Here is a 20,577-nt window from a genome sequence, read left to right on the forward strand (position 1 = left end):
TAAAGGAATAGTTCAACCAAATATGAAAATTCTGTCATAGTTTACTCAAGCCATATTACATTTTAAGTCATTTTTTCAGTCAGCTTCACATTCTTTTTGAGTGCTATGAGAGAAACTCTTTCACAGAAGCTTGCATGCTCAAGCGAAAGTGTGCATTTGACAGTTTCAGTTTTCACATATGTTTTCAGGCATACACCAATCATATGCCTTCAGAAGACCTGAAGACTTCATTTTTTGGTGAACTATTCCATTGAGAATTGCCTGTGTTTGGGGCTTTTACTATTATGCAGTACATTTCCATGTCCCCTTTATATTTGTTAACCAAAATATCACAATTAACTGTACATAGGGCTGAAATTTAAATTATTTCACTACCTTGGTTTGAGTGGATGGAGAAGAATTTATAATAAAAAAGTTATATATTGATCTGTTTCATACCCACATCAGTCAAATCGCTTCAGAAGACATGAATTTAACCACTGGAGATGTATGGATTACTTCAATGCTGCCTTTATATGCTTTTTGGACACCTCTTGCATTGTATGGACCTACAGAGCTGAGATATTCTTATAAAATAATTTGTTTGTGTTCAGCCGAAGAAATAAAGTCATACACACCTAGGATGGCATGAGGGTGAGTAAATGATGTGAGAACTTTCATTTTTGGGTAAACTATCTCTTTAAATAACAAAAGTTAGTAACATAATTTTTGTGGGAAAACAACAGCAAGTATAAGAAATGGATTTTAGAAATGTGATACAAAACTTAACATCATGTTTGATAAAATTACAGAAATAGGTATTATATAAACATGGTTCAAAATATGTTTAAAAAATATCAAAAGTACCTACAAGTTGACACCCTCATGTAAGCTAACCCTCAAACCCCCAATGGCCTATTTTAGCTCTTCATTTTCATCATGTTAGGCATCCTGTTTTCTTTTTTTTTTTTTTTTTTTTCATTGTGCAAATAAGCAAGTTATAATTCATACAATTTAAGTACCTGAGCTTGACTAGAGCATATTTCTGAAAGTCTGGTGTACCCTTATAGAAGCACTTTCATAAATTACAACACAAGTATACAGAGTTCAAAAGGTACTTCATAACTGGAACGACCTTTTAATAGTGACTGCTGTCTAACAAGAAAACCACATCCCTAAGCAAGCACAGACAGAGCCCAACAGGACACATACAAATTTCAGGAGCTGCCAGTGACCTGAAAGGTCATCCTCTCTAAATGTATTCCCTGTCAGTGACCCTAAGGGGCAGATTTGGGCATGTCCACACCTCCACCAAATCTCTGAGGTGATTCTTGCAGCTGTTAGGGGGTTTATTAGTTTCTAAAGATGGTCCTCTTCTCTGGGATACTACATCACGTCCATGGTATGACAGAACAGCATCCGAGAGCCACGTCATGGCTGGAATTACATATTGATAACTTGTTTGCCAAAGTCTTAACAACCAGCTCTGTCAACACAGGGACTGAACGCTCATTGGATGGTAGTGCCTTTTACCTGCTCTGATAATCTAGACAGATGAACTGCACTGCAGAGTTATGTAGAAACCAATGCAGCATTGCCATTTGCTGATATGCTACTGAGTGTCGTGACCTTATGGGGACTAAAAGATTTTGGAACGCTTCCATTATTTTTAGGGTGGAAGTGACACACTCTCAGACACATGAAACACCTTTGTTCCATTTGATGAATGTATTTTCTTCAAACAAGCTATCTCCCTCTATTTCTCTCTCTCTCTCTCTCTATCTCTCTCTCTCACACACACACACACACACACACACACACTCATAAAAGAATGTCTGACATATAAAAATTGCATGCTCTGTATTAGGAATAATGACATTTACCAGACATTCTGTTCTAAATCTGTGTAATGTTTTGGAAGACTAAACTAAAGCCCCTCATCAGAGCTGGTGGGTGGCATAAAGGCATGATTTTGGCAAAGGCATGTAAAGATGAACTGAGGTTAGCTCACTGTGTAAGAATGTGTGATTTATTTTCTTTCAACCCTCCATTCTATTCTGTCTATATTCCCTCTGCTCTCCTGCATGAATCAGAGAAATAAACAAGGATCACACCACCTGAATGCAATTGCTTTAAATTAAAAAAGGTTTTAAGTTTGCTGTGGAATGAATGAATCAAATGGAGATCAAATAGAGCAGCATATAGTATGTATATTGAGCACAGTATGCAAATGTTCTGTATGCATGAAATGCCCCAAATTACTTACTACATTTGCCAAAATGTACAGTGACTTATACAACACTGCCCAATAGAGCACAACAGTGCCCACTCACATTTTCAGCCATATTGGTTCCAGAAGTATTTTTCCCACTGATTTTTTCCATAGTAATTAAAAACAATCCTTAATAAAAGAGTTCTAAACCAAATCAACAAGCTCTTAGGTGAATCACAACCTCACAAACTTTGGTTTGAAGCAAAAAAGTATTTGAAATTTGGATAATAGACAAAGGTACAATACTGTGAACTTAACGTCTCTGATAAGGGCACAAACTACAATCCGTGAAATACTGCGAATGACATAATCAAATTAAAAACGATGGAAAAATATAAAACTATTGATTTAAAGTTGGTGATTGTAAGTATACTATAGAATCAATATATTTAAAATACATTGCAAAAATATTCAAATATACAATACTATATAAGTAGTTTGAGAATGTAGCAAGATCATTCGGAGTGTGGTTACGGAAGTGGGCGGTTGCTCTGTTGATTCTAATAATCTGTAGAATCAATATATTTAAAATGTGTTGCAAAGATTTTCAAATATATACATCTGTATAAGTAATTTGAGAGACCGACTCGATTGCATCAATCGCAGTGCAGTCATGGAAGTGGCCGGTTGCTTCTGAGTTCTTTTGTCGCTAGTTGTTTGCCGTGATTTTCTGATTGGTGGATTTTCCCCCTCAAAATCATGGGTTATGCTACTTATTAAAGCCGATTTTTAGAAAAAAAAAGTGAAATAACGCAGACTGATGACTTCAGCAGAAGCATATACCATTGAGTAACAACCTCGGAGCTCATGGTCGGTGTGTTTTTAAAGGTTTATATATATGTTATTGTTAAAATTGTATTTGCCTATGGAGAAAATGAATGGTGTTTTTACTTCCGAAACCAACTTTACTTAAGGTCAACTTGACCTTCCATTTTCAATATGACAAATTAACCTAATATCAGATGACTTATAAAGTTGAGATGTATGGTAATGCTAATGAATTGCTTTTTCCAGGTATATCAGAACCCCTTGCAGCAGATGGGGGAAAACAAGTTTATCTCACACTATTGAGAATCAAACAAAAAATGGGCAAAGGTGAAACACTTACAAAATGTTTTTTTTTTTTGTTTGTTTGTTTGTTTGTTTGTTTGTTTTTTTCAAATACACATCACAATACACATCTACTTTTAAATAGCCATTGAGAGAGAAACATCCATTTTTCTTGAAAAAGGTGTAGTTACAGCATCTACCAGAATGGGCAAAGTGGTGAAGCTAACGAGCCAAACCTTGGCCCATGTTCCAAGCATACTCTCATTTCTTCCAAGCACATTATATTGTGGAATACAGTACCCACAAAAGTAGCCTATGCTCTGTTGTTTTCTACACATTTTAGCATGTAATGTAGTAGATGTATAGTCAGGTCTTAGCCAGGGTAGTATGCTGGCTTTCAAAGGCAAATGCAGTATCTACACATTTTGTTAAAATTAAGTTAGAACCGAAATCTTGTTTTGTAGACTATGATCTGTCCTGTGACAGCATAGTTTGGCTCAACTATGCTCATATTCAGAGAAAACAGAGTGAAGCTGTTCTGTTCCACATTTGGCTGGACACTCAAAAAACCTTGAAGTCATGTTTCTTTTTATGCAGCCATGCTTCTTTTTGGCATTTTGGCTTCGTAGGGCGGCATGGCAGAATGCAATTCTGAACATACTGTAGTCTCAGGCATTCCTCCAGGCCATACTCAGGCAGTTGCTAGGTAGACATCAGTTATGTTAGTCTGCTGCCATCTAGTGGTTGCTACGTGTTTTACATTTAGTTATACAGAAAAAAAAAAAGAAAAAAAATCTTTATTATTGTCCACTGTTGCTGGGCAGCACATATTGTGTGTGTGTGTGTGTGTGTGTGTGTGTGGGTGTGTGTGTGTGTGTGTGTGTGTGTGTGTGCGCACATTCTCCCAATTACCGTACTTCTCATTTTTAAAAGTGTGGATCAGCCTGTAATTTCATGCAAAAGCGTCAGAAGCATGTGTGTGAGTGCTGTCTGTGGGGGTATGTTAAGATCCTTGATAGTCTTCCAGCAGTCACTGTCATTGTTCTTGCATTAAAGATGTATATATTCCCTCAACACCTCAACATGCAGAAATAACTGCCTGACTCACACTCCTATTTGCAGCATTGCAGTAATGCAAGCACGTACACACACCTTTGGACGAATAGAAACGTGCAGGCAGATTAGTGAAAAGCCCCTCAATTAAAATTGGAACATGAACCCGCAGTTTCCCAATTTGCTTTCTCCAGTTTCACTGATCTGGCAACCTGCGCAACCTTGAAAAATGTTACTGCACCATTGCAGCCAGCCAATAGGAAGCTGGTGGGTGGAAAAAGGCAAGGTTAATCCTGCTACATAGTACATAACAAACAAACACAACTTAATTTGTTTGCATGTGCCTTAAGCCACAGTTTAACAAAGGTTTCAACAATTTTAGCATCTAATGCACATGCATTTTTCATAGACAGGGCTGAAAAACAAGATTTTGTGCATTTAAGCAAAAAAAATTGAAAAACAAGTGAGATGGTTTGATGATTTGCGAGTCTTAGCTGGTCTCCCACCTTGGTGAGGCTGGTCTCTTGACTGGTTTTAGAGGAATTTGGGGCACTTTTCAGCTGGTCAGGCTGGTCTCTTGACTGGTTTTAGAGGAGTTTTGCACGCCTTTCACCTGGTCAGGCTGGTCTTTTGACTGGTTTTAGAGGGGTTTGGGGCACTTTTTAGCTGGTCTGGTTGGTTTCTTGACCGATTTTAGAGGTGTTTTGGGCACTTTGCCGCTGGTCAGACTAGTCTCTTGACCGGTTTTAGAAGGGTTATGTGCACTATTCAGCTGGCCAAGGTGGTCTCTTGACTGGTTTTAGAGGGGTTTGCACACTTTTCTGCTGTTGAGGCTGGTCTCTTGACCAGGTTTAGATGAGTTTTGGAATCTTTTCAGCTGGTCAGGCTGGTCTCTTGACTGGTTTTAGAGGAGTTTTGCACACTTTTCACCTGGTCAGACTGGTCTCTTGACTGGCTTTAGATGGGTTTTTGGCACTTTTCAGGCTGGTCTCTTGACTGGCTTTAGAGGAGTTTTGCACGCCTTCCATTTGGTCAGGCTGGTCTCTTGACCGGTTTTAGAAGGGTTTTGGTCACTTTTCTACTGGTCAGGCTGGTCTCTTGACCATCTTTAGAGGGGGTTTAGGCACTTTTCAGCTGGCAAGATGGTCTCTTGACTGGTTTAAGAGGGGTTTTCACACTTTCCTGAGGGTCATGCTGGTCTCTTGACCGGGTTTAGATGAGTTTTTGACACTTTTCGGATGGTCAGGCTGGTCTCTTGACCGGTTTTAGAGGGGATTTGGGCTATTTTTAATTGGTCAGTCTGGTCTCATGACTGGTTTTAGAGGGATTCACACACTTTCCTACTGGTCAGGCTGGTCACTGACTGGTTTTAAAGGGGGTTTGGGCACTCTGGAGCTTGTCAGACTGGTCTGTTGACCGGTTTTAGAGGGTTTTGTGCACTTTTCTGCTGGTCAGCCTGGTCTCTTGACCGGTTTTAAGGTGGTTTTGGGCACTTTTCAGCTTGTTTAGCTGGTCTCTTGACTGGTTTTGGAGGGGTTTGCACACTTTTTGGCTGGTCGGGCTGGTCACTTGACTGGTTTTGAAGGATTTTGGGCACTTTGCACCAAGTCAGTCTGGTTTCTTGACTGGTTTTAGAGGGGTCTGAGTCACTTTTCAGCTGATTAGGTTTGTCTCTTGGCCGGTTTTAGAGGAGCTTTGGACATTTTTCTGCTGGTCAGACTGGTTTCTTCTGTGGTTTTTGAGTGGTTTGGGGAACTTTTTAATTGGTCACACTGAGAGATAAGCTGGCCAACCAGCTAGACCAGCTGAGCACAAGCTTGACCAGGCTGGAAAACCAGCTTGACCAGCGAAGACCAGCAAACCAGTCTGGTTTAAGCTGTGTTTTTCAGTAGTAGGATCTTGGACAGCATGGCATGACTTTTGTCTGAAGTAGTATAATGGTTTCAATCACTCCTATCATGATGTCAGGCTGAATGATTAATGGCTTATGATTGATAGATGATGTCAGCCTTGATAATAGCTGATTAAAGGTAATTCATGGAAGAAAATGTTCTTTTGTTGTACTTCCATAAGTGAGTCAACATAGACTTCCCAGTGACTGGACACATATCCTGTGCCTGATAATGTGCCCATTACATAAGCAATGATGATTACCTACTATAACAAGCAGAGCAGTTGGTCCTACAAAACAACTACAGTTCATTTGTTAATTGCAATAAACACACATTTGGACATGGACACTCTCACACCACTCTGTGTTGTCCAGCAGGCGTAGGAGCTCTTCCCTCCGAGTGTGGTGCTGGACCCATCGGTGGCCGCATAGTTGTGTGATGAGTCAGGAATGTGGTTACATACCTTACACATGAGCTATTACTGAATACAGGCCCCACTAGAGCATAGCCAGCGTGCTCATTCACAGACAGGGAGGGAGGGAGAGAGGTTGGGAGGGAGGAGGCGCAACAATAGAGGCAGCAGCACTCTCAGCCAAAGTCAGAAGTGAATAGGCGCACAGTGAGGAAACAGTGTGGCCGTAGCTCGTATATTACTGCTGATATTAGCACCAGGTTGAGCTCTGATTGGATTGTTCTGTAAATTATCTGCAGGGAGGGAAAGGGACCAGTATCCTCCCCGTGTTGCCTGGATGCCCGTTGACTTGGTGATCTCTCCTCCGCTGTGGACAGACATGCACGAGAGCGAGATGAGGTTGAAGATGCGCGTCAGGCGCATCAAGGAAGGGCGAGATTTGAGAGGTGAGTTTGAAATTTGATTGACTCTGGGAGTGTGTGTCTGTGTGGTTTTAAATGTAAGTTTGTGTGTGTGAAAACAGGTAGTGTTCATGATGTTTTGCATTCTTTTTTTGACCATTTTTGGGTTATTCGATGTTGGTTTGCAAATTCTTGTATTCTATAAACATAATCTCTACCTTGCCACTGGGTTAGTCATATGCTTTAAATGCACCTACACTACCAGTCAAAAGTTTTGAAACACAAAAGTTTTTTTTTCACATATTAGAACAGTAGTAAAGTCAGAACTATGGAATAACATTAATGGAACTATGGGAATTATGTTGTGACTAAACAAAATCCAAAATAATTCAAAACTATGTTATATTTTAGCATCTTCAAAGTAGTCACCCTTTGCCTAGAATTTGAAGACAAGTACTCTTGACTTTTTAATGGGATGCTTTGGGATGCTTTTTAAAGGAGTTCCCATCTATGTTGGGCACTTATTGGCTGCTTTTCTTTATTATTTAGTCCAAGTCATCAATTTCAAAAACCTTTTTTTTATTATAAAAATTTTCGTTTTATAATTAAATAAATTAATGTGGTGGCACAAATATATTTTTGTCTACAAAACTAATTTCAAACATTTAAGCATATGCCTTCAGATCAAAAGATTTTTAAGATCATGAGATACATTTCAGTCAAGTGTTTCAAAACTTTTGACCGGTAGTGTATGTCCATGCATATGTATATGCAAGTGTGTGTGTGGCTCATTCACACCTTGTTGTTGCATATCAGTTTCTAAGAGCTGAGTAGTTCTTAGAGCTTCTTCTTGTGACATTGATTACAAGTTGTTTTGGGTGGTTGACCTGTGATCATGATTTTGAATACCTTCCTTGTTTGTATTTGCATGCACAGAACTTCACAATGTGTTATCCATTATGAGTAAATTGAAAGTAAATGCAAACTGCAGATAATGTTTCTGTTGGATGGACATTTTAAAGAAAATTATAACACATGATCATTTATTTTTTACTCTGCATGTACAAGTATTTATTTCTTGAGGAAATAGAAATGGGGATCAAGCATCAGGTCCCTGTCACTGTTTTTATTTTTGAATGAATATTCATATTAATCTGTATTTAAATATTCAGGAATATTTTTAAAATAATGCTATATTATGCATACTATTTAAATGGAAACTTAAGACATAACCATGATTAGGTATCATTGACTCATTGCTGTACATTCTCCCACATAATGTATTAAGAGTATACCAAAACACTGCAGGACAAAAATTCAGGGGAAGATTTGTAATACTATTTTCACAGATTTTAATTGCCTCCAATCTATCATGCTGACATCAACTGAAAAGGTAACCCGATGACTGTGAGATTTGAAATATGACATTGTGTCATACCATCAGCCTGAATGTGTCTGAACTTGCTGAAGTATCATGTCCCTCTAAACAAATTTAGCATGCTTGTTGTAAGCTCATGCTAACCATGGTCCTAAATACTACAGATATATTCCTCACAAACACACACATGCACTCACTCTCACACACACTAGCCTATGCTAGGGCTGACATATAATGTACATAGTATTTTTCATTTCAAACAGCACATGCACTCCGCTTCTTTGCTTTGAGGACCATTTGTTCCAGAACAAAAAAGGAAGAAAACAAAAAACAAAGCAAAACAATCAATCATTTCAGTTTATGCTCTGAAAGGGAGTATAGTTTTAGTATAGGTTTGTTTACTCAACTGTTCACTCGCTTACTCCTGACAGTGAGTTTTCCAGCCTGTTAATGTAACTCCTGTGCAGCATGTGAAGCAATGAAGATATTTTCAGGGGCTGATGTCACTGAGATTTCACTGCACCCTAGGATTAGGTAAGATTGATGCCACTATTTTGACCTGATTCTAAAACTCTAATAATTAGAAACCAGATGCCGAGGTGTACCAAAACACTGATAAAAAGTGTTAACCTAAAAAATGAGCACCAGCAGATAACACCAACAAAATACTTTTAACAGTTATACTGTTTTATATCAGGTCGAAATAGCTTCTTAAGGTAACAACAGCAGGTTACCACTTTTTACAGTATATTGTTGCTAAAAGGACAAGGCACTAAGTCACTCATGTATATGTGTGTGTGTGTGTGTGTGTGTGTGTGTGTGTGTGTGATATATATATATATATATATATATATATATATATATATATATATATATATATATATGGGTTTGTTTTTTCAGAAGTCATAAATGGGGCATTGATTATAGGTGGCTTGTAGAATAGAGCATAATACATAGTTCTACACTGAAAAACAATAATTTAAGTCATTTCTGTCTCAGCGAGGTAGCCGCATGTGTGCATGCATATCATGCAACCCATTTAAAGCAGATCCGCTCTGCCTGTCTTTCCGACAGCCCCAGTCCTATGTGCTAGGACACAGTGACATCACTCTTATGGAAGGCTATCCATCACGACAGCCAGCCAGGTCTGCCCTATTTCAGTTAAAGCTCATGTCTGCTAGAGTTTGCTAGAGTTAAAGCTTATGGATGCTATATTTCACTTTCTGTTTTTTCACACACTCTATGTGGGCTATCTGCCTAGTAACTTGCTTTCACTTTGGGCTGTGATGTCATATAGCACACTAATCTTTACAGGGACAATTCGATCTTATGACAAGTCATAATAATTATCTGAAATAGTGGAATTGTAAGAAACATATGACTTTTACTACTATAAAGGAAAATAAGCGGACCAACAATTGATGACATAAAGTTTTTTTCTAAGTTTAACCCCTAACCCAAACCTAAACCTAACTATAAAGTGTAACCCCTTACGCAAACCCAAAACCTAAACAATGATTTTAAAAGAAAAATCTGTGGAAGTATATTAATGACAAATGTCTTTGAGAAAAAAAAAGAAAAAAAATGCATGCCGAATTGCAAAAATTGGAAAATAAATGCATTGCATTAACAGTACTTGCATTTATGGACAACACACTCTCACAGCTAAATCGTCAGGATTCTAATGACTTTTCTAATTTGGCTAATTCATATGATATAGTGCGACTGCACTCGTTTGAATTCCTACAACTTTCACTACAGCCAATGACGTCGCTGGACATCGTTTCCATCTAATACGCGACAATTACTTGTTTCTGTCACACGCAGCAGTTTTCTATCATGTTTACACACTCTACTGATTGGTTAAGTTTAGATAAGGGGTTTGGGTATTAATATTAAGAAGCATGTCCTTTACGCCTCGTGCGTGAAAACTTGTTTTTGGAGGATGCAATTTTATATGGTTGTACATTTAAGATGTGAATATTTAAACTGAAAACATTTCGTACAAAATTTCACCTTCCAAAATTCTGTTAATTATTAATAAATAAAGTGAATAGGCCTAGTGTTTTGCATTCTAAAACTGCAAAAAGTTTTCTTTTAAGGGGTTAGTCTGTAATAATTATAATTAGCCATATATAAAAACAATAGAATTAAATAGTATGTCCCCATTTAAATAGCTGCTTTGTGTGTGTCTGTGGATGTGTGTGTGTGTGTGTGTGTGTGTATCAAATGTCCCCACAAGGATAGTAAAACCTGAAATTTTTGATGTTGTGGGGACAATCAGTCAGTCCCCATGAGGAAAACAGCTTATAAATGATACTAAATGATGTTTTCTGAAAATGTAAAAATGCAGAATGTTTTCTGTGAGGATTAGGTTTAGGGGTAGGGGTAGGGTTAGGGGTTGGGGATAGAATATAAAGTTTGTACAGTATAAAAACCATTATGTCTATGGAGAGTCCTCATAAAACATGAAAACCCAAAACTGTGTGTGTGTGTGTGTGTGTGTGTGTGTGTGTGTGTGTGTGTGTGTGTGTGTGTGTGTGTGTGTGTGTGTGTGTGTGTGTGTGTGTGTGTGTGTGTGTGTGTGTGTGTGTGTCCAGCTCAGAGACAGCTTGTTGGCCACCCACGTGTTAAGCAATGATGTCATCCTGCTTGGTGGTTACTTTTAATAGCTGGAAACAGGCAGCCCTTGAGCTGGGCCTTAAAGGGCCAGGCACACCACTGGAATAATCTCTTGAACAAAGCGCTTTGTGGGTTAGAATAGTATTTGAAAGTTCTGTTTTTACTGTGCATTTATGTTTTCAAAATGCTTTATTTCACCCAGCTGAATGAATAGTTTGAGTGAATAGCTTGAGGTTATGTAGCTCCTGGTAGCTCATTAAACTCTTGGCATGAAGTCATGCCCTTGGGTTATGCCAGTGTAATTTGAGTAACACTGACACTTTTTTCCGTGACAAGACCAGGTCATGACTCAGTGTGTGAAAAGGTCTTTAAAACAGGTCTGTTTGGTTTGACTCGCCACTAGTCACACAGCATATCTAGTGGCCTTTCCGAATGTCATGTGAACATTACTTTGAAAGAGAACAGCCAGAGAATACTTTATCTTCAGTTAATGAGAGAGTAAATTAAGCTTGTAAATGCATGAATTGGATGGGTAGATGAATGGATGGGTTAATTAATAGATAGATTGATTGATTGATTGACTGATGAATGAATAAATTAATGAGGGGATGAATGAATAAGTATGTCTTTGTGTCAACCTTCTGCAGTCACATGCATCTACTTACGGACTCTTACCTCACGCCTCTGAGCTCATCTGCTTTTATTACCCAAATTCAAACCTTTTTTGCCTCTTTTCTCTCACCCTTTTTCATAATACACTTCATCTCCCAAATGTTTCCCTCCTTTATTTGCACGCATCTGTATGTGTGCAAGACAAATGATCCAGCCAAATTTGAACACTAACCCAAAGTGATGTCATTGCTCTGCCTGCTGGCCTTGCTTAGTCTGAGGTAACATGTCTCAGATTTGCAGACGAGTACTGATTCCAGATCAGCATTTTAAATTAAACCAATTGCCGGATGTGTTCTCTGAGTTGCATCTAGAACCAGGAAAGCTGGTTCCTTTTCTCTTTATTTCTTTATATATATTTATTTATTTAGTAGAATTACACTGAAGGGCATTTGAATGTGCATTTGCATAGAATTAATATGATGCAGTCTATGGTTAAAGAAGAGAAGTGGGGTAAAAGAGGTTTCGTTGGAGTTGCAAAACCCCATAATAAAAGAGTAGGTAAGGCCTGAGTATTGTATGTGGGTGCACATGTGAGTTGTTCAATCCAAATTTGTGCTCACTACATTTGATTAAGTGCACCAATAGTTGTTTTGTGCAGTGGGGGGGTTCTGTGTGTGTGTGTGTGTGTGTGTGTGTGTGTGTTTTACATGTCCATAAAAAGATATATGTTTTATATTTTATTTTATTAAAAAATATATATGTTGCTGCCAAAACTTTGCTATGATAAAGTGTTTATTGTTTTGCCACACACAATAACTCAATAACATTTATTTAAAAGTATTAAATTTAATTAATAAAAATACTTTTAGAGGCAGTCATAAACATTATATTGTTATTATATAATGTAACATTATATTATATTATATTATTAAAACAAATAGTAAGGCCAAAACTTTGCCATGATAAAGTGTTTATTAGTTTTACAATTTACACTAAGTCAGTCACATTTATTCTAAAAACATACTTTTTAATTAATAATTTTTTTTAAATATTTTATAAATTTTTAATTAATAAAAAAGTTAAGTATATATATATATATATATAATCAAAACAAGATCATTTATCTGCACCTGAAAATATTGATTTCCTCCCTGTTACACCACTTATCTGCCTCATAACAATAGTGAACTGTCATAAAGGACATAATAAAGAGGCAGTTTAAAAAGTTGGCAAATTCTTCACCCATGTAACATTCATAATTTATTTGTTCATGCTTGATACGATTTGTCAGGTATAACATACCCACCCTGTCACATTAAAATAGTTGAAAGCAATATGTATTTAATTTTTCATATTGTTTTCGTATTTCATATTGCTGACTCTTGAATGGCCAATACTTTGAAAATATGGATAGCAGCTGCTGTCCTGGTTTAAAATGGTCAATTCTGTAACATTCACCCCTGTCACAACTTCACAATATATTATTTTTTATTTTATTAGCACTTAAATAAATTCTATATCTGATAGAATCTTTAAATATTAGCTGGAACTCCTTCAGACTGAATTCATGTGTGCGCATGTGTATGAGCAAGAGAGGGTGTGTGAGTGTGTGTTTCCTCTGAATTCTGGTTGGGTGTCTGTGTTCCTGTGGGCTGCCTCATTCCCGCAATATGATGCTGGTCTCAGGGAGAGGAGATGAGATCATGCAGGAAGCAGGAGACTGGAAAACCAGACACGGACACTCTATCTGCCTGGTAAAGTGGCAGAGCTCACCTTTAACCATTGGTGTTCTCATTTCCTTTTCCTTGGGTGGGGGTTAGCCACTCTTGCAATCCAGCATCAGAGCCATTATTCTGCCATACATCAACTAAGCTGTTTGTTACAGTTGCTGGTTACATGCATTCGGTTTGCTTCAGTGAAAGACTAAACCTCAATGATCTTTAGGAATTCAGAATGTGTTAAAAGCTACCATATTTTCCAAGAATCCAAAATATTATTAGTTTTGGTGGAGGGCCGTGAAGTTTGTAGTGTACACCAAACATTCTAGATTTTCTAGTACGGCTTAGGCAAAATTGGAACAACAGGATGTTTCTGCTGTGGCGGAAAGGCTTCTTGGCTCCTGTGGAGTTTGCATTTGGGGTTCATGTGTAATTCAGTCGGTTAGGATGTTTGGAAACCCCCTTCATTGTTGCTATTTTCCATTCTTACTGCAAGTAATTGAGTTTGCAGCTTACTGTATGTGAATGTGTGCAAGAACAACACACACACAAGGGAAATAAAATCCAGTATGTTATGGTTGTTTCTATCTCGGTTTGCACTGAATGTGCTCAAATAAGTGTGGTAAGCTGAATCATGTAAGATTGTATTTGTATTCAAAACAGTTTTCTTCTCTGTAACCTTCTCAGGTGGCTTTGCAGCATTCTCCTCGTGTTTTCCTGACCTGTGTGAAAGTAAACAAGCCACTATTCTGCCTATCAGCTTGTCCCAACCCTGCCTACCTGTGGCGAATGTCGGGCCCACCCGTATCCTGCCCCACCTGTACCTGGGCTCCCAAAGAGACGTCCTCAATAAGGTCAGTGGGCCTTAAAGTGCAACTGTAGCTGTACAGGCAACAAACCCATCTATCAGTAGACAGCACAACAAGATAAGGACACGTTCAAACACGGGTCTCCAGATACGTTAATCTATTTTCAAACTACTGTAAGTTTAACTTGACACAGCATCCTAAAATTGCTGTTTTTGGCACAACTCAACCAAAGTGAGATGCTCCAAAAGCATCTGTCTAACTCATGTATACACAGACATGTCCTTAGAAAAACTCTCATAATACCTCAATTCAATTCAATTGAAAAATGGATTGCTGTGACCTGTAACATCTTTTAATAATCTCAATTATCATATTATATATATATATATATATATTAATAATAATAATTTAAATATAATTTAAATTAATTAAATTTATAATTTAATCTATATATATTAATTAGTGGCATCTATAATAAGTTTCATTTGGGGGCCTTCTCAGCAAATGCTGATGTATGTGATTGATTACCAATAATTATATTAATGTTGCCTACAAACAACTTAAATATAAAACACAAAGCATTTTCATCATGTAGACATAACAAATTCATGAGGCATATTCTGATAATAGGGAATAGTTTTCTTTTACCTGGGGTGTGTTTGTGCATTCTGTGGAATCACTGAATTGCATCATATCTCATGACTTCACATTAGATAACTGACAAGCGAATGCATTCCGGGAAAGCGTTTTCACTGATGTCAGCTTGATTTAAATGTTAGCCCTGTTAAGTTGGCATGGGACTCACCACCAAAATAGATTTTTCTCAACATTATCAGTCTACATCTTTCTCACTTACAATATCTCTGGAATGCATGACAAGCAGACACACAGATATGATTGGATTCTTTGATAACAGAAAATATAAACAGAAAATTACGAAAACTGTCTGTGTAGATTATTTTCTTGTCTGTCAGACCATTTTGTCTTTGACTCAGTTCTTCAGGAATACTGTTTTGGCATGGATTTCCTCTAAATTTACCCAAAACTTCCAACTTTCACAGGAACTGATGGCTCAGAATGGAATCACCTACGTTCTGAATGCCAGTAACACCTGTCCCAAACCTGACTTCATCAGCGAAAACCACTTCCTGCGCATTCCCGTCAATGACAGCTACTGCGAGAAGTTACTTCCTTGGTTGGAGAAAACCAATGAGTTCATTGGTAAGAATACCACTGCTATGGAGTTTTCTAGAAAGCAAGTTCCTGAGAAGTTTAGACTATGGTTATAATTATGGTTAGGTGTATGGTTAACACCAGCCATCTGTGTATCAGCAGTTGAGGAAAGTATGAGTGAGGTCAGCATTTTGAGATTACCTCATGCTTTGTCTGCATTTTAACAGTAGAACTGCTTTTGACTGGTTTGCCACTCTCTCTATCCACAGACAAAGCCAAGGTGTCAAACTGCAGTGTCATCGTCCATTGCTTGGCTGGCATATCCCGTTCTGCAACCATTGCCATTGCTTACATAATGAAAACTATGGGACTGTCATCAGATGATGCCTACAGGTATTCCGACACTCTATGAATTTTAGTCAGGGTAGATGCCAAATCTATTTTGACAGGAATGAAAACGAGCCTGTGAGGAAATAGAAATTTAGTCTGTTTATTGGGTTTGTATTGTTGCAAACATTGAAAATACCAACATGATCACATGAGAACTAAACCTGTTGCTTCCGATTGTTCATGTTCCCTTTTCATCGACCCCATTCTGCCGAGTTACTGACAAGCACCATCTCTTGTCAAACAACCTTACATCAATTCAAATGTGTTTACCTTTCCCTATGAAGCAATTGATAGTACTTTGCACAAGCAGCCTCCAAGAAACGTGTTCTGGTCCCGTGGAATCAGATCGGAGGTTGCATTTTCACTCTAACATTATATTTTTACACCACTAACAGTTAGGTTTAGGGTTGGGGTTAAGGCATGTGGTTAATAAAATATGCATTCCTGTTGACTGTATTACATCATTTTCTTATAAAAACAATTTGCTTTAAAACTCTTTTGGTGCCACTGTGGACATTTTACCTGGAAACTGGAGCTTACACTGCCCATCTGTTCAACAACACTTCCAGGTTTGGCCACTGGGGGCAGTGGTTTGAATTTCATTAAGCACAGAACAATTTCAGATAAAAATCTTTTAAATTACTGTCACTGAATTCACAGTGAAATCAGTCTGAAAATACAGTACACCTTTCCAAAAAAAAATCCAATGGACAAAAAACTCTGGAAAACATGGGTTGCAAAATTTAGACATGACCAAAGGTCTTATAAGAGGACAATCATTAAATGGACTTTAAGCCTGTCTATCATAGTCTAGTTTCATAGTCCCTGACTAAGGTCCATTAAAGACTGCATTGTCTTATAGTTCATGTCTGTAAGCTTTAAAGCCATCTATTTGCTAGCATATTTCTAAATGTTGACAAAAATAACTTTTAGATTATTTTATTTCACTTACAGTCTCTCCATTATGGGAATATGGACCAAAAATATTGATAACTCCCACTGCCCTTTTTTTGTATTTTGTACAATGAAATGCTCCGAGAATGTCCCTACTCCAAGTACCATCTGTGTCTGACTAACCATAAAAAAAATGGGAATAGGAAATTACTTTAGTTATAGATGTCTTTAAAAATGAGAAACGGTTATACTATCAAACTGTCAAATTTGAATTGTTTTCATCTGATGTGCTGTAGGTTTGTGAAGGATCGTCGACCATCAATATCTCCAAATTTCAACTTCTTGGGTCAGCTGCTGGAGTTCGAAAGAGCCTTGCAGATGAAGAATCATGTACCATGTGATCCCATGAGGTTAGCGGAGCAGCATGAAGAGGTGGAGAGGTTAAAAAAGATGGAGCAGCAGAGTTCAGAGAGAACTACAGAAGCTACAGAGATCACCACAAAGCCTCCATCGCCTACCTCACTACAGAAGGAACTGAGCTCCCTTCATCTCTCCACAGAGCGAATCCTTCAAAACAAAAGACTCAAGTGCTCCTTCTCTCTCAACATCAAGTCTGTTTACTCCTTGAATCAAAACCAGCAATCCTTTTCCAATCTCTCGTCATCAGACTCTGAAAGCATACCCAAGTTCTGCAGACTCAACAGCTATAAGAGCGCTAACAGTGTGTGTCAGTATCCTTCAATGGTGGACTGCCCAAGCAAAGTAAGTCACCAAAGAGAGAGACAAGAAAATGGCAGCTTTGAGAGGTTATCTTCCACCACTCTTTCCCTCAATCTGAAGCAGGCCAATTGTGGGCCAAGAACTCAGGATTCCATTTGTGAGACCAACTTGAAGGCGCCGTCTTTCCTCAGCTTGCCGCTGGGTACATCTGCTACTTGGACCACGCACAGAGGCTCCAATCAGGCCACCACCCCTATCACACCAACGAATGACTGCCCTTGGTTCTTAGGCTCTAATTTGGCACCATCTGGAACAGCGATGGGGAGCTCAGTGCACTTTGGCAGCAGTCCGGGATATACAGCATTCAGCTGCAACAGCCAGTCTGGCACCACCAGCCCCGGCATACAAAGAAGGGATAAAACGCAAGAACCCCAGGACTTTCAGAACAGCTGGCTTGAGGAAAGGCAGGCGGTAGTGTGTAGTGTATCACAAGTGGACACAAAGTACAAGCGGCGCAGCTGCCAAATGGAGTTTGAAGAGGGTATTAACACAACGCAAAGCAGTGAGGAATTCGGGAAGCTGGGGAAGCAGTCAAATTTCTCTGGTAGCATGGAGGTCATTGAGGTATCATAACAGAGATGACAATAAACTGCAGTAGTGTTGTTTATCATAAAGGCAATAACCCCCATTGGAATGACTGAAGAGAGCAATAAACTGTTTATTCATCACAAATTTCTGTTGTTAAAGAGCTTTTGAGGGATTTGTTTCTACCCTCTTTCATTGCCATTCATTTGAACATGGGTTGAAAGAGATGTAGTGGAGGAAAAGTAAAACGGATAAACTAAAGATGATATCCATTGTTTTGTAGCGATGTAGTGTTGATGGTGCTGGAGTACCAGTGAATTTTAGAGACCTTATGGACTATATAACATGCACGCCAAAGACCTCACAGAGGGACCTTATTCTGGCATGTCATCCAAAGGTACACTCAAAATAAAGGACATGTAGCATGATCATACAAAGATGTTAAACATGAATGAATGATTGAAGTGTGTGTTTATGCTGATTTCATGCAAATTAGGGCAACTTAAAGGTGACTTTTTCTGTCTGAAGGGGAACCCAACTTAGAGATGTAATTGGTGTGCAACATTTTTTTTTCAGTGCCCAATGTTATATTTATGTTCTATAAATTGAGTAATAAGGGCAATTGCATTCAATAATGTTATTATTCAGTGTTATCATCAATTGTATCCACTATGTAATAGGAGAGTGAAAATATGAAGTATATGTTCAAGCTGAGATTCTTTCAGTTCTACTACTGTGCAGTGAGCATGCTCAGGATGGCTGGCTACCTACAATAATATATGCTGCTTCCAGCAGCACTATGTACTAAGCTGTAAATCTAGACATTTTTGCATATATATGTGTAAATGAAATTTACTTAATTCAGTATTTAAAATGTCACTCATTGTTGCTTTAATTTATTTTATTGGTTTCATTCTGGCAATGAGCAATAATATATTATTTGAAAACCTTTTTTGTCTTTGTCTGAGTGTCCGGTGCAAATTCAACACAAACACACAAAAATAAAATTCCCTTACATCAAAGATCCATAGCACACATATAAATATAATATATACACCGCATACACACCTACTTTGGACACACCTACTAATTTATTATTATTATACTATTTTCCAATTTTTAGAATAATAGAATAGTCATCAACAAGTCAAAAAATTAAATAACACAAATGGAAGTGTGGGAATCATGTGACCAAAACTGTTAAAGGAATAGTTCACCTAAAATAAAACATTCACTAATCATTTACTCTTCCTCATGCCATCCCAGATATGTTTGACTTTCTTTCTTCTACTGAACATAAAAAAAAAAAATAAATAAATAAATATATATATATATATATATATATATATATATATATATATATATATATATATATATATATATAAGTGAATGTTGACCCAAATTCTGAAGCTTCAAATAGCAAATAAAGGCAGCCTAAATGTAATCCATAGACTACAGTTAATTAATCCAATCTGTTTTGGGTGAGAACAGACCAAACATTTTATCTTCTTTTTAAGTATAAATCATGACATCAGCAGACTCCTTGGTGATCATGATTTCAAGCACAATTACATTTCCTAGCTCCATCTAGTGCTCTGTGCATGTGTCAAACACTGGAAAGTGTAATCGAGCTTAAAATCACGATCATGCCTAGAGACTGCAATGGCAATATGTGCAGTGAAAAAGGAGTTACATTTTGGTCTGTTCTAACCCAAAAGCAATTAGCTTCAGAAGACATGGATTTAACCACTGGAGTCATATGGATTACTTTTAATGTTGCCTTTATGTGCTTTTTGGAGCTTTAAAATTTTGGTCACCATTCACTTCCATTGTATGGACCACCAGAGCTGACATATTCTTCTAAAAAGCTTGATTTGTGTTCTGCAGAAGAAAGAAAGTCATACACATCTGGAATGGCATGAGGGTGAGTAAATAATGAGAGAATTTGCATTTTTGGGTGAAATTTTCCTTCAAACAAATCAAAGTTTCCATGTATGTTTGGCATCCATTAAAATAAATAAATAGTTTTGCAAATAAATTAATTTGTAGGCACAATTTATATTATGTATAACCAGTGGTGTAGTAGTGACTGAAGAGGTGTGTATACTGTGAATTTATCGAGGACCAGACCATAATTAATGATTAGGCTATTTATTTTATATGTGTACAAATAAAATATTTCCTGTGTATAGTGAAATAGCTTTCCTCTTAAATTAAGATGATTTTATATATGGAGGGGAGAAAGCCACCACTGACAGCAGTAAATGACAGAAAAAATTACATTACAATTACGGGGCAACTTTGTCATCTGCGAGGAGCATAAAAAACTAGCACGGGTGCAGTGACACTCAGTATTTTTCTCAAAGTTTAATAGCATAAGTTTTTATTTAAGTGCATTAATTCTTTCACTTTTAGCAGTGAAGTAAATATACAGTGCGAATTATGGTGACTCCAGCGCTGCTGGTGCAACAGCATTTCACTGTAGAGACAATAAACTATTGAAACGGAAAATATGATTGGTTAGAAAATATCCAACCACGTCTAAAACGAACGTTCTGATTGGTAGCTCAGCTGAGTCGAAACATCTATCTTGCCCATGCCTTCAGTTGAGGTCCTG

General features: G+C 37.7%; 1 protein-coding gene across 2 annotated transcripts; it reads left to right on the forward strand.

Annotated features, from left to right (window-relative positions):
- The first annotated feature begins 530 nt into the window (after positions 1-530).
- Positions 531-18,911, forward strand: LOC127455688 (dual specificity protein phosphatase 8-like). Of its 2 annotated transcripts, XM_051723740.1 has the most exons (6): positions 531-633; positions 6,958-7,104; positions 14,077-14,243; positions 15,260-15,419; positions 15,641-15,764; positions 16,952-18,911. In XM_051723740.1, exons 2-6 carry the CDS (start codon positions 6,996-6,998, stop codon positions 18,006-18,008), a joined length of 1,617 nt encoding a protein of 538 aa, XP_051579700.1. In that variant the 5' UTR covers positions 531-633; positions 6,958-6,995; the 3' UTR covers positions 18,009-18,911. The 2 variants fall into 2 exon arrangements, with proteins under 2 accessions (XP_051579700.1, XP_051579699.1); XM_051723739.1 differs by lacking the exon at positions 531-633 and having other exon boundaries at positions 6,859-7,104.
- The last annotated feature ends 1,666 nt before the right edge of the window (positions 18,912-20,577 follow it).

Source organism: Myxocyprinus asiaticus, chromosome 18 (genome assembly GCF_019703515.2).
Source record: "Myxocyprinus asiaticus isolate MX2 ecotype Aquarium Trade chromosome 18, UBuf_Myxa_2, whole genome shotgun sequence".
Lineage (NCBI taxonomy): Eukaryota > Metazoa > Chordata > Actinopteri > Cypriniformes > Catostomidae > Myxocyprinus > Myxocyprinus asiaticus.

What these genes read in the sequence shown, in the direction of transcription:
- LOC127455688 (XM_051723740.1), top strand. Translation starts at nt 6,996, where the DNA reads ATGCCCGTTGACTTGGTGATCTCTCCTCCGCTGTGGACAGACATGCAC. An exon ending in AAAGAGACGTCCTCAATAAG is followed by an intron (nt 14,244 to 15,259) that starts GTCAGTGGGCCT and finishes CAACTTTCACAG; the next exon opens with GAACTGATGGCTCAGAATGG. An exon ending in GAAAACCAATGAGTTCATTG is followed by an intron (nt 15,420 to 15,640) that starts GTAAGAATACCA and finishes CTCTATCCACAG; the next exon opens with ACAAAGCCAAGGTGTCAAAC.